The sequence below is a fragment of the Echiichthys vipera genome (assembly GCF_963691815.1).
Source record: "Echiichthys vipera genome assembly, chromosome: 8".
Taxonomy (NCBI): domain Eukaryota; kingdom Metazoa; phylum Chordata; class Actinopteri; order Perciformes; family Trachinidae; genus Echiichthys; species Echiichthys vipera.
This window is the reverse complement of record NC_139833.1, coordinates 14,852,206-14,865,888: the sequence shown is the minus strand read 5'-3', so window position 1 is coordinate 14,865,888 and position 13,683 is coordinate 14,852,206. Positions and strand designations below refer to the sequence as shown.

Below are 13,683 nucleotides of genomic sequence, written 5' to 3'. Positions count from 1 at the left end.
ACATCTCTCCTTTCCTCGCCTGAAAACACACACCTAAACATTTCACAGCTATCTCCCCCACACCCCGGTGCTGGTGGAATTAGAAAACCAACCCCGCGGTCTCATTAATTAATTAAACACCATGTGCCAGTGGCACCTGGGTACCGGTTATCGCTGCCACTCAGACACACCGTGATCTCAATAACCACCCCACCACAGGGCACTGAGAGAGGGGAGGCGGGGGTGGAAGGGACATTGATTCTTCTTTCACAACTTTGAGGTAAAGACAGTTACTTTAAAGTAGGAGGAAAACAGGAAGAGATAGAAAAGAGACTTCATACGCCATCCTTCTGCGGAGGCAGTAAAGTGGGGCATATTTAAACTAAACAGAGCCTGTTTGCGGGTCCCTACCTCCTCTACAGGCTCCAAGGGGTCTTTTTATCATCTTGCCTAGTGGGGGCCCTAAATCACTGACGCAACGCCCTCCTCATCATCTACTCTTAATACCTCTGCATGTGCAAACACCGCAGGAACACACACGCACGCACACACGCGCACCCGCACACACGCGCACACGCACATACACACTTTAATTCTTGCCATAGTAGCCTTTTCCATTTCTAAGCTGCCTTTAATAGCGTTTCCTAGCGAGTTCCAATCTTTACTTTTAAGAAAAGGTTAAATAGATGTATAATCTACATTTTAATACCATATTTGACACATTTGCTTTATCTTATGAACTGTGGACCAGTGTCAATAACAGCTGTCTCATATAAATTGAAAAAAATACATTTTATGTTATTTTAATATGTTTTTATGTCTGAAGTGTGGTCACAAGTTTGTTTGTTTTTACATTGCTCACAGCTCACAAAGCAGATCCCAAAAAACTACCTTAAAATGTCATTTAAGTATCTCATTTTGAATTGTATTTATTTATGATATTGAATGACCATCAATAAAAGATCAAACAACCCACAACAAATACCACAGTTATAAATATACAGAACTGGGATTTCCAGCTTATAGAACCCAGATTTAAAATTATACATATACTTTATTTTATTCTTCATCAAAAATATCAGGATCACTAACATAAATTGACTATCACTGTGATATTCCAAGTGCTTGACTTTAGTATCAATTCTTAATTAAAGCAGGGCCACCTGCACTAATTGGATCTACAGGGATAAATGGTTTTCAGTTCTGAAAAACAAGCACCGCTGGTGTCTTTGCATTTCAGCTTTTGAATCTGCCTCTGAAGAAATGTCTGAATCAATATGAGAAGTGGGAATTGAAAAGTCAATGCAGGTTAACCACACACGTTAAACAAACTGCAGCAGATATCAGAATAATTTGTTTTTGAATGTTTGACTCACGCTGTCACCCTGCACCTGATAGAATAATAGAGCACATATTCGATTAATAGGTAACATATTAGGCTGCCTATCATCTTGAAAGGGTTACAGTCAAGGCTATCTGCGACTAATGAAGACATAGAAACTATTACATAACCTGGTTACAGCGCACCAATATTTAGAAAATGCATTTCAGTCGGTCTGTTGACTTCAGCTCACAGCAGCAATGGACCTTTTGGGAAACTGGAACAGCCTTTTTTCCCAAATGACATGGCGACAGGTGAGAATTATTAAATATATCCACAAGTTTTTAACTTGATCCAGCACTACCTACAGTTCTGTCATGGACGGATTATGGGACAATGGGCCCCTGGACACAGACATGTAAGAGGCCCCCCACTCTGTCTACGTAGGAACAAGACACCCAAAGTCATAGAGTCGACTTTAAGTTGTTTAGTAGTCATTTTGAGTCTCTTTGTGGTCACTGTGCAATTATTTTTAGGTGGTTTTCCATGTGGTCTTTTTGGTTCTCTTTGTGGTCATTGTATGTCCAATTTTAGTTGTTTTGTGTCCAAGTAATTTTGCATCTTTTTGTGGTTGTTTTGCATATATTTTTTAGACATTTTATGGTTTCTATGACATCGTTTTGTTTCTCTCTGTGATCATTTTTCATCTACTTTTAATCATTTTTCCGGTCTTTGTCTGAATTTTTTGTCTCAATGTGGTGGTTATGTGTCTATTTTCAGTCATTTAGCATGTCTTCAGGGTCGATTTGCATCCCTACAGTCATTTAGCATCTCTTTGTGATCATTTTGTGTTTTATATTCAGCAACATTTTATAAGTCAGGGCCACTGACCTTCAGGCCCCTGGGCCTGTGCCTGGAAAGCCCGTTCAGTAATCAATCTATGCATCCTGTCTGATATGTGTGTGTTTGTTGACCAGTTTTAGAGATGGTATGAAGAGTTAAAGTATGTTGGTGACTAGAACTATGACAAATCTGATAGCTCTAACTGTATCTGTAGTTATGTATGATTCTACACCATACAGAAAGTACGACTTATTTCAAGATCTTCATTACTGTGGCAGCTCGACTTTTATAAATATTGTCTCACTTTTAATCTCCAAATCAAGTCAAATGCAGATCCAATGTCTTCAAATATCCCAGATTTACATCAGAAATATCAACTTCTTCCTCATTTAATGTTCGTGCATCGTATGTTGAATACTGCGACTGCTCTGACTTTGCTCTTTTTTTTTCCTTTAGATTGATCCGAGTGTGTCCACAGCAGAGATCGGAGACCTGATTGAGTTTGTGCACCCATGGTCAGGATTGTCTCTTTGGGGTGTTTATGTTGGAGAAGGCCGTGTTATCCATTTTGGAGTGGGAGGTAAGAAACTGCTGCATGTGTGGAACTTAAAAAGTGTTACTAAGAAAACTAAAACGTATCAGAATTTATTTCAATTAAATTTGCGTTATGCACTTTCTTACCCTATTTCCCTGTAACTGTTAGATGAGAATATGACACAGAGAGCCTGCCGCAGCTTCCTTCAACAGATGGTCCCAAAATCAAAAGGTGACCGTGTCCTTAGGAAGACCAGAATCTGCACACAGCTCATCACGGAGATCAAAGTGCCTCCAGGAACTCGAATCAGAGTCAACAACAGCAAGCACAACCTGGTTCCATCCCCACAGGAGATGATGATGAATTGCTGTGAGACGTTTCTGCACCAGGAGTTCAAATACGACCTGATGAACTTCAACAGTGAGCATTTTGCCACATTTGTTCGATACGGCAATGCAGTGAGCAACCAGGTTGGTGTGAAGGGGATTGCTTGGTATTAGCTCTGTAGCCAATCAGCCTACAATTTAACCTTAAATTATTTATTTACTTCTTTTTTTTTTAGATTCCTTTTAAGACAAAGAATGATGCTCACATGGATACGACTCAGACTCTGCAAATGATAATACAGCAACGCATGGAGACAGAAACTTAAGATCTTCTGCGGCACCTCATGTATTTCTGTCGCACTGACTTTTAATGAGCAAAAATAAAACTCCTTTGCTGCTACATTCTCTGAGAATGTTTGATTTCACAACTCAAGGCACACTCAAATGTGTTCAATGAAAAGAAAAAAGGGATGACACAACAAACAACAATGTTTCTGTGCATCCACGCTCACCCGCAAAATCCTTTAGAAAGTCTATTAAAGGCCAAAAGAAAAAAAACTTGCCAACAAAAAAAATCCCATATAGTCAGGAAAGTATGTGTCCTCTTGTTTATTAAGACTTCAGGAATGTCAATAAGAGCATTTCTATACAGTAGGAGGGCTGAGGAGGCCAGCTCGCAGACACAATGACCTTCTGCTATTCTCCTTGTTGATAATGACCCAGACAAAGCCACACTGCCCATCAACCAGACCTCTAATAAAGGCAAACACTCTCTATCATCTGCTAATAACCTCCACGCAGCAGCAACAGTCATTAACAGGCCAACGTTAGCGTCTGAATGCGAGGAGGGGAACAAAGCCCTGCGCGGACAGGAAGTAGTGGAAAGCATCCCGTTTATCGATCTGCGACTGTGTATTGCCTGATGGCGCACGCTGGTAACTACATTCTTCTTCTTCATCCCCAAAACACACAAAGACAAACTATGGTGGCAAAGCAAGAAAAAAAATACACAGTGCAAAACATTTCACTCTAACTATCAATCCTTTTGGTACGCTCGCTTGCTAGGCTCTTGGTTGTACAATGACACACACACGCACACACACAAACGCACTCGCACACACACACGCAGGTGTGTTTTTTTTCCCAGAGATAGGAAGGTAAACTCGTTACTCTTTTCTTAATTGGTAAAGAGATTCCGTCCTTTTTTTCCTCTCAGCAACCCCTCGAGGGGAATGCTGATTGATTGTCCTCTGAGTCCTCATAATACCCCCTCCCTGCACATTTACACATATATTATGTTTCAGAAGACTTCCACTTCACCCCACTGCAGACCCCAGTCGTCCACAGACAATTCACAGTTCAGTCGAGTATCATTTTTCCGGTGTCCCATCTCTCCTCCGAGATTTGCACATCATTGGCTCAGCCTGACAATGTACCCATACAGCTGGTCTGAGAAGGCCTGAAGAGAGAATTTATCTTGTACCCTCCTCCTCCCAGCTTGGCCCATGTCCCTGGGGAGCTGCGGCTCCCTCACCAGCCTCTCCATGGCCTTAGAGAAGGCCTCTGCCGTGGGCTCGCACAGAAAGCCTGTCTCCCCGTCTGCCACGCTCTCCAGGGGGCCCCCGGAGTTCACCGCGATAACAGGGCAGCAGCAGTACATGGCCTCTACAGGAACTATCCCAAAATGCTCTCTGCTCGGGGTGTACAGCACGGCTGTGCTACCCCGTAGCAGTGCCACCTTCAGTGAATCAGAGGGGGAGCGCAGGAAAGTGACACAGTCCTCCAAGTGGAGCTGCGCTGCTAGCTCTTTCAGTTCAGTGTAATGTTGAACGTTCTCCGTAACTCGGTCATCGTAGCCCCCCGCCACCACCAGGTGAATACCAGCTCTCTGGTCTAGAGCAAGGTTGCTCCTAAGGGCTGCAAGAGCCTCCAGAGCCAGCCCCAGATTCTTCTTTCTCTCATATCGGTTCAGAGAGAGAAACAGGCAGGAGGTTCCCTCAGGGAGCAGCCCTTCCAGGCCTTGTGCTTCACTGGACTGCTGGTCAAAGGTACATGTGTTGAGGGAGGGATAGAGGACATCTGTCTGGACTCCTCTTAAACCAAGAAAGGTTTCACTGAAGATGCCTGCAGTGAACTGGCTGTTTACCAGAATCTAAGAGGAAGTGCAGAGAGATTAGTTCATAAGGATCTCACATATAGCACAGGCATGGATATTCTCTATAAGATGGATGACAGCCTACAGTCTTTGATTATCCTAATGTCTAGACTACAATCAAAATGTCATTTTATTTTCTATCAGGGCCCTGAGCTTTACAACAGCTTGCCTGCAGAGATCAGGCTGTAACACATTTGAAATAGTTGCTTTGGTTTATTTAAGCTGATTAAAATAATATAACTTGTATTTTGATGTATTCGATTGCATTTTAGTTTTAGCAGTTATCAAGAGCCAAATTCATTCGGGAAAACTCAATTGTTTTCCAAACTTCAACCACTGAACTATTATTTTTCACCTTTTTTTGAAGGCAGCTTTTACCTGTGACATCACTGGAAATTCCAGTATTCATGTAGTTGATTAAATGTCTATACGTAAGATTTTCTATCCAGTGCAATAAACCCACTTTGTGCATCAGAATCAACTTAAATTCCTAATATTTTATTTTGTAACGCGTAACTACCGTAATCAATCGTCAAGATGCAAAAACAAGGATTGAAATAAAATTGAGAAAAATCATATTATACTATTAGTTTTAACAATGGCTTCAGAATGTCTCTGACCATTCTTAACTCTATGCATAAAAACACATTTTTATTGCATTTATTACTCTTAAAACACTGAAAATCTAATACAACTATTTTTTTCATTATTATTATTTTATTATTAAACTTGATCTTATACATGTCTGGTATTTTTTTAACCACCAAAATTAGCTTTTCCATCTGGATAAAATAAAACTTAACGGTGACACAATCCTGCCTTGCAACGAGACGATCACAACCTGTATAATGATACGGCCTTCAACCCTCAGCCGTTACGTACCATATCAGCCATGCCAGTGGTGCGTTCTTCAAGCCAGTCGATGGGAGCGCGATAAAGCTTCTTCAGGATCGACTTCCTCTGGGTCAGCAGCTGGTCTGGGAAGTGACAGTAAAAAAGAACCTTCTTCCTGCGACGCGACAGTCGCAGCACCGGGATACACACTGACACCTGGGGTAGAAGTAAAGGGGTATAAACAAAAAATGCACGTGTTCCCTAAAAAATGTTTCGTCTTTCTGGCTAATCAGAAGCAAATATGGTGGCAGGAAAAATAAATAAATAAAACACTAAAAAGTAGAGAATGTATAAATCAATACTGAATATAAAAACACATAACATAGCTAATAATTCAGTAAATATAATATAATCATATACTGTGTTAGTACTAAACAATGTATTTAACCTCTAAACACAGCCTAAGACAAGTACTGTAGAGGCTCTACGTGAACTTTGCATGGCATGTTTTGGTTGCAGTTTTGTTCATCTAAGCAGAGAGACTTTCTTTTCTGCTGTCACACTATAAGTCTAAAAGACTATAAATATGCGTGAAAGAAAGGTGATACCTGTGCGTATTTATGTGAAAGACAAAACAGTATATAAATAAGCAAGGGAGGGTCAACTTTGAGATATAGTCAAAGGGTGTGACACAAAAACGGAGATGGGCCACTGTTAACAATGGGAGCTATTCTCTCAGAAACAGAGACAGTTACAAGATACAGAGGGCTCAGAGGAACTGAAATGAGTAACAACCAAACAAATAAGTAGTTCCTGTATGACATGACTCACCTGATCACAGAAGATGACATCATACTCCAGACCGCTGAGGAAGACCAGGTAGAAGGCCACGTAGATCATCCTCAAGTAGGCACACAGGGCATGCAGGTAACCGAACACGCTGGTGGGTAGCCAGTCACCCACACATACCTATTAGAAGAGTAATAGACTCAATGAAATCAGTGTGTGTGTGTGTGTGTGTGTGTGTGTGTGTGTGTGTGTGTGTGTGTGTGTGTTGTATTACGTGGGAAGGTGTGTGTGTTAACCTACCACAGGCAGTTCTGGGTCAAGGGTCTCAGAGAAGCAGTGTGTTGGGTCATGATGGGCCGTCCATATCTGAACGCTACATCCCTGAGACTTCAGAGCGACGGCAGCATCGACCACCAGTCGCTCTGCTCCACCAATGCCAAGGTCTGGGTGGAGGAACACCACCCGCACCATCCTGCACACACAAGAATGAATAAAGTTAAATTTAAATCTGGAATATATTTCCCAACAAGATAATGGTGGTTTGCAGACAGGGTTGAAATTAAACACATTACATATCACATTTCAATTTAATCATAACAAAAGTTATCTCAAGAGACTTTCCATAAAGAGTAGGTCTAGACCACACTCTGATTTATTTATGATTTACAGAGACCCAACAACCCACCATGAACAAGAGCAAGTTGCACTATCTTTAATATAATTTACAATATCTATATAAATAGTATTTATCCAGCAATGTTGTGGACAAAGTTGCGACGAAAACCTTCCTTTTACTGTCAAACCGACCAAACTCTATGGAGGACGGCCATCTGTCGTGACCCGTTGGGGGTGAGAGACACACACAGATGCAAAGATAGACACGTTCACAGACAGACAGACAGACATACACACACACACACACACACACACACACACACACACACACACACACACACACACACACACACACACACACACACACACACACACACACACACACACACACACACACACACACTAACTGTAGTAATATCCATAGTAATGTGAATATGACTAACAAGTTATGGCGTTAATATACTAGAATGATATTGATAGTAATAATAATGGGAGTTAAGGTAAAATAAATATGAATAATGATAATTATAGTCAACAAAATGATATGAATTGTAGCAAAAATAGCTGTACTACTACTGCTGCAGAAGATGACGCTTCTGCTGTAAATGTCGTTAATTGTTTGCTTGAAAGGAAGTTTTCTCGTGCTATAGTGATGAGTTGTTAGCCTGAAGCTAATGCAATTATAACCCGTTTAAGAAAAGCTAACGCTAACTTGCTGGGCAGTCGTCTTTATAACTGAATGCGGTTAACGCTATATCTCCATATAAATAACTACAATACAGTGATGTTTACCTTTGGATCTCTTGACTACCTTGTCCGAGTTTGGAAACCTGCGATTAGATGATCGTAGCAGCAACAGGAGCTGTCATGAAACTCTACCGTTTGGACGCCATGTTGGCTCATATCATCCATTCTGACCAACCTAACCGCGCTGTCGTGTTTGAGCCACAATGGCGCCTGTTTCCTCTCAATGTAAAGGACGCATTTCCTGTGAGACACGTCTCCTTCAGAATTCAAGCGGATAAAATATATGCCTCTAAAATAAAGCACAAATATACACATACATTCAAAGTACTAAAATACAGCTGAGATGTGACAATATGTTAGATTTGATATTCATAAAAAACAAGCTTTTAAAATAACGTTTGATTTGTTATTTTTGTGGTCGATGCGATCAGCCGGTCAGGCTTCTACTCGGTCTCCTGTGCTGGTCTTCGTGTGTTGCAGTCGTGTCCTTTTTAGACAAGCGTCAGCTTTGTGGGGATCTCTTCTCAAGTCCTGACCAATTCACACACTTCTGCTGCTCATCTGACGTGGACATCAGCTTGAAGAGGGGTTCAGGGTTTCACTTCGCATCGGACAAATAAAAAAACAAAATGGTAAGATCATCAGCTCCATCTGAAACTGCTGAAGCTTTAACTCTGCTGTACTAATTTAACGTTACACCCGAACCGACGATGGGCTATATCCGTTAGCAAGCTTGCTAGCTCGTCATTTGTGGACGTGGCTCCTTTTAAACAACTCAAACAGTCCCAAAATACACATTTAAAGTTGGCCCAGCAGTAGATATTAATAAATTATGTCATATAAGTGAACACAATAAGTTGAGACTCTGCATGTTATCACTAGAAGTTGAAAGCAATGAATGAACAGTGTGGACAGTTTGTCTAGTAGGCCTGTTGCCATCAGTGTCATAAACACACTGTACAGCTATTCAAGCATAATTATTAAATATATATGTCGTTAGGTTAGTTTTAGCTGTAAGTGTGTTTGTGTAAGTGTATGAGTGACATGCACAGATACACTAGATTTTAAGGATTCAGTGTGCCTTGCAAATGTATGTTTAACATTAGCATATGATGTTTAAATATAAGAATGTTATTAATGATCATTGTAATATATTATTGTATGTGCCATTACAAAGCTGTGTGTATAGGCTTTAGGCCACACTAGCTTTTAGGTCCAGTTTAATATGCAACTCAATTTAATAATATATTTGTAGTAGTGGGTCCCTGCTTCATCTCTCTTTCAGCTAAGGGGTCCTTTGGCTTAAAACACGTTGAAGACGCCTAGTGTGAGGGGCAGATATTAGACAGAGGGTATAATCGGTTCATGTTTATTTTATTTATTTTTTTCCTTCAGCCTGGACCAGCAGCAAGTGCAACCAATGTTGGGGCGTCTAGCCGTTCCCCCAGTAAGACAGTGGCTCCCCGTGCAGCCGGCTCCACAGTCAGACAGAGGTACACACACACACACACACACACACACACACACACACACACACACACACACACACACACACACACACACACACACACACACACACACACACACACTCTACCAAACATTTACCTCTACTCTTTGTCCAGTAGACAGAAGGTTGCATAGAGATGTGCTACAGACCTGAATAAATAGGTGCAGTAACAAAGAACTAGAACTTGGAGAGCACAGACCCCGATAAGCCCTATATCACAATGGTTATGTAGTGTGTTTTTCCATAATCCTGTTGACAAACAAAAAAATAGAGCTAAAAACATAAACTCCTTGATGGAGGTAATGAAGACTCTTTGGTGTAATGCTCAAAGGCTCCCTGAATAGTTGGAGTATAAAAATATTGTGAATCCTTTGCAATGGTCGTCCCGTTCCCCAGATTTCAACCCATTTAAAACCTATTGGAAATTTTAGTCAGCCCTGTTGGGCAGCTCTTGATCACTATCATCAAAACCCCACGAGGGAATATCTTTTGAAGTTCAACCCTCCAGTAAAATGTGATCTGTCACACATCAGCATGTTGGCCACCACTAACTGTGGAAAAAGTAGACATTGAAAACCACTTCACATTAAACATGAGAGATAAGTTATGTGGTCATCCCGGCCTGCACACATTCTCTATAATTATTTGCGAAATACCCCCAGCATTGACCCCGCCTGCTCATGTCAGCATACTGTAAAGGGTGATTGATGATTTTCAGATAGACCTTCTCTTCATTTTGCATGCCCTGTGTAGATTAGAGCAGCAGATAGATGTTGTGCTGTTGGCTTAATCAGTGTGTAATCAGAGGCTCGCTGTTACCTCTCTCATTATTACCCATTACTATCACCCTCGTCATTACCTCATTAACCTCCGTTTAATCTCATCACATGAGTGAATCAGCCATGAATCATTCTGCTCTTTCATCAGCAGCTATTGTAGTTAGTTACATACGATTACAGTGTATAAATGGACAGATTTTTAAAAACTTTTTTTAATGAAATGTTTGGTTTCAAGAACAAAATAACGTGTCAGTTTGTCCTAATAATCTTCTTTTCCTAAAGAGTCCTTTTTATAACATTAAAATAGTTCTTTAGTAGAAACATTTAGGCATTTTAACAGTTTAAAATCAGATTACACATTTGTCATGTGAAGCCCTTAATAATGAGATATGACGCTCAAACACTTGGTAGTGTCGATATAGTTTTGACTGGGGGTGTGTGTGTGTCTATTTTTACAGGAAAGCTACCAGCAGCGGCACACGCAGCGGTGGCAGGACCACAGGATCGGCAGGCACCGGTGGCATGTGGCGCTTCTACACAGAAGACTCGCCAGGCCTCAAAGTGTAAGTGCAGTTTATAAAAGCAGAACAAAGGAATGTACATACACACTCGCAAAAAAAATGAAACCTCTGACATTTCTTACTTGGCTCACAAACACGTACTAATTTTCAGGATTTCCGCCACTTTCATTCATTCATTCATTCATTACATTAGCGTTCTACATGTTCAATCAGGGAAAATGGCAGGAAATTGGGCAGGCGTGCCTCTGTGTTGAAACAAATCATATCCGAGCACTGGATCAGCTTGATTTAAGTCTCTATACCCCACATACACACACATGCACGCACGCACGCGCGCACGTGTTGGGAAAGCACACTTTTGGAAAACTCGCAACCTCATAAACTTCTATCCCGCTGCATCCTCACCCCTGATATTAAAGAAGGCGTCCTGCCTCCTGGCCATTGCTGGCCACGGCTGATCGATGGTGCTGTGGTGATTATTGAATGCGTCTCTACAGCAGTCGAAGGAGGGCAGACTCGCCATACTGTGCTGTATATCGAGTGCGTGTTTGTTCCTGCGTTAGACACCGGCCTCAAAGCTTCATTAAAGGATGCACTCTGAAAGGTCAACTCAATTACAGCCTTTCTGACAGGGAGAGGAGGGGGCCGCTGAGGAGGTGGTTGGCATGGCAATGCTGCTCCTTAGCAATGCAGTCCTTCACCCCCCCACCCCCACACTCAGTCCCTCCTTCAGAGATGAGAGTGCCTCCTTGTTTCCTAAGCTCATCAATAAAATCAGCCACTCCACAAAGACTCTCTCTGGTCGCATTTAGAGCAAATGATGGGATTGTGCGTGAGTGCTGATCAGTTTTTCTTTCTTGTGACAGCGGCCCGGTGCCAGTGCTGGTGATGAGTCTTCTCTTCATCGCGTCGGTGTTCATGCTCCACATCTGGGGAAAGTACACCCGCTCTTAAACTCTGCCTGATGACCTCTGACCCTGCGCCTCGGCTTCTTAACACATCGGACCTGGACCAAACAACAAATGAACAACAACCTTACTCCCCTGCTTCCCTTCTGCACTACAGCATACAGACATACATATGATGTACATGAGCTTCATCTGCACCGATGTTGTGATCTCCACCTGTGTTTTTAAGATCTGATGGGATGAACTGGAGGAAGCTATGCTAGCCCACCTCAGATGTAACGTCTGTGTGTATGCGGCTGTCCGTCAAAGCAGCAGCACCATGTTCCTGCCACTTTTGCATCAAGGTTCAGTGTGGTGCTCAAGGACATTGTTGTTTTCAGGCCCCAGCAAACATTTCCTCCTGTATCATGAATTGCATTTTTTTGTTAACAAAATTTGTACAAATGTAATTGTAATATTGTACAATAAAAAGTAAAAATCAGTGTGTGTGTGTTGAAATTGACCCTTAATGTGTTCTGAAATAATAACCCTGTTTTGATTTGAGACCTATCAAGTTGTCTGTATACGAGAACAGATCCCAACCATATTTTCAGTGACATAATACTCACTTTGAACTATCTGTAACCAGACTGTTGAAAGCTGTACATTTGCCAGAAGGCATTTACAGACATTTGTTTCAACAAAAAATACTTTCAGAACCACAACTGTTAAAGTAATTTAGTGTGATTGACAGTTCACCATGCTTGATTGACGAAAATTCCAGTGACTTGCAACTTACTGTATTTGACTGAGGCTTTGGCCATAACTCACTATAATCACAATTTGTTTTAATATGTTCAATATTAAATGGTCCTTAAAACCGCATATAGTCGTATAATTAACCGTAATGGCCTTAAACAAATGTCATCCTATAGCTCAATGAGATTACACAGCACGTATACATGAAAGCATCTTATCTGCATGAGCCAGTAAAGCCTTGACTTGTCTATACATACGTTTTAAACTGAGGTTTGACTGGATGAAAGTGTTAATAATTTTTCAGTATGCATACCTCTCTGGAGGTTTAAACATGGGCTGCCCCCAGGGTTTGTCCTCCCCACCAGTACTGAAGCATTTTACTGTCCATATCAATAACTGCAGACAGGAAACATTACCTTTTGAAAAGTGGCAAGTAAAGTTTTCAGTGTCGTTATACCTGAAAACATTCAACATGCAGGATATTAGGAGTTGTATGGCTTATGATGACTTAAATGCTGAATGTTACATACTAGTTGTCCATTTGAATCTGGTTTATTGTAGGAGAAGGTACAATTTTAGGGAAAGTATATACCTGCATAAAACCATTCTCTAAAAACTTATTGCAATTTTTTTGAGGCAACAATCACAATCAAAAGAACGCTCTCTAACCTAACTGACCTAAATGTGCATTTAGGCTTTTCTTCTTCTTCCCCAGGTGTTTTTCTGTCTTTTCCTGAGGGGGGCGCTGCAGACTATTTTCTGACTATCACTGGGTCACTAAATATAAAGATATAACTGTCCTCACTGAGGGAGTGCATGAACACATGTTATGTCTAATCATATCATAATGCAATGTAACATGTCTGTATAGCAACACGCCATCTGTTTGATACTCAAATGCCTCAATGTGATGTTGAGTAAATTCTTTTTAGATGAAAATCACTAGAAATGAGTCGAGTGGAACAAAAGTAAATGAAGAGAACAGCTTCAATTCAATTTGTCCTCATTAAGTGAAACACTGTGCAAAAATGTATGATGACATGATGATCAGTATATATGGCTGGGTGTTTTGTAGTAGTAGAAGTA

General features: G+C 41.1%; 3 protein-coding genes across 3 annotated transcripts; 2 read left to right on the top strand and 1 right to left on the bottom strand.

The window, feature by feature from the left end:
• Positions 1-1,560: 1,560 nt before the first annotated feature.
• On the top strand, positions 1,561-3,330 carry LOC310950917 (phospholipase A and acyltransferase 2-like; the record flags this gene model as incomplete). The annotated part of the gene is made up of 4 exons (XM_083918948.1): positions 1,561-1,614; positions 2,600-2,723; positions 2,847-3,148; positions 3,241-3,330. The coding sequence occupies 4 exons, from the start codon at positions 1,561-1,563 to the stop codon at positions 3,328-3,330; spliced, it is 570 nt and encodes a 189-aa protein (XP_083775074.1).
• A 308-nt stretch (positions 3,331-3,638) lies between these two features.
• On the bottom strand, positions 3,639-8,244 carry alg2 (ALG2 alpha-1,3/1,6-mannosyltransferase). The gene is made up of 5 exons (XM_083919197.1): positions 8,190-8,244; positions 7,083-7,254; positions 6,825-6,962; positions 6,042-6,209; positions 3,639-5,156 (listed from the first exon to the last, which is right to left on the bottom strand). The coding sequence occupies exons 2-5, from the start codon at positions 7,251-7,253 to the stop codon at positions 4,416-4,418; spliced, it is 1,218 nt and encodes a 405-aa protein (XP_083775323.1). The 5' UTR covers position 7,254; positions 8,190-8,244; the 3' UTR covers positions 3,639-4,415.
• Positions 8,245-8,647: 403 nt separating this feature from the next.
• On the top strand, positions 8,648-12,340 carry sec61b (SEC61 translocon subunit beta). Its single transcript, XM_083918314.1, has 4 exons — positions 8,648-8,776; positions 9,540-9,637; positions 10,889-10,993; positions 11,818-12,340. Exons 1-4 carry the CDS (start codon positions 8,774-8,776, stop codon positions 11,903-11,905), a joined length of 294 nt encoding a protein of 97 aa, XP_083774440.1. The 5' UTR covers positions 8,648-8,773; the 3' UTR covers positions 11,906-12,340.
• Positions 12,341-13,683: the final 1,343 nt, after the last annotated feature.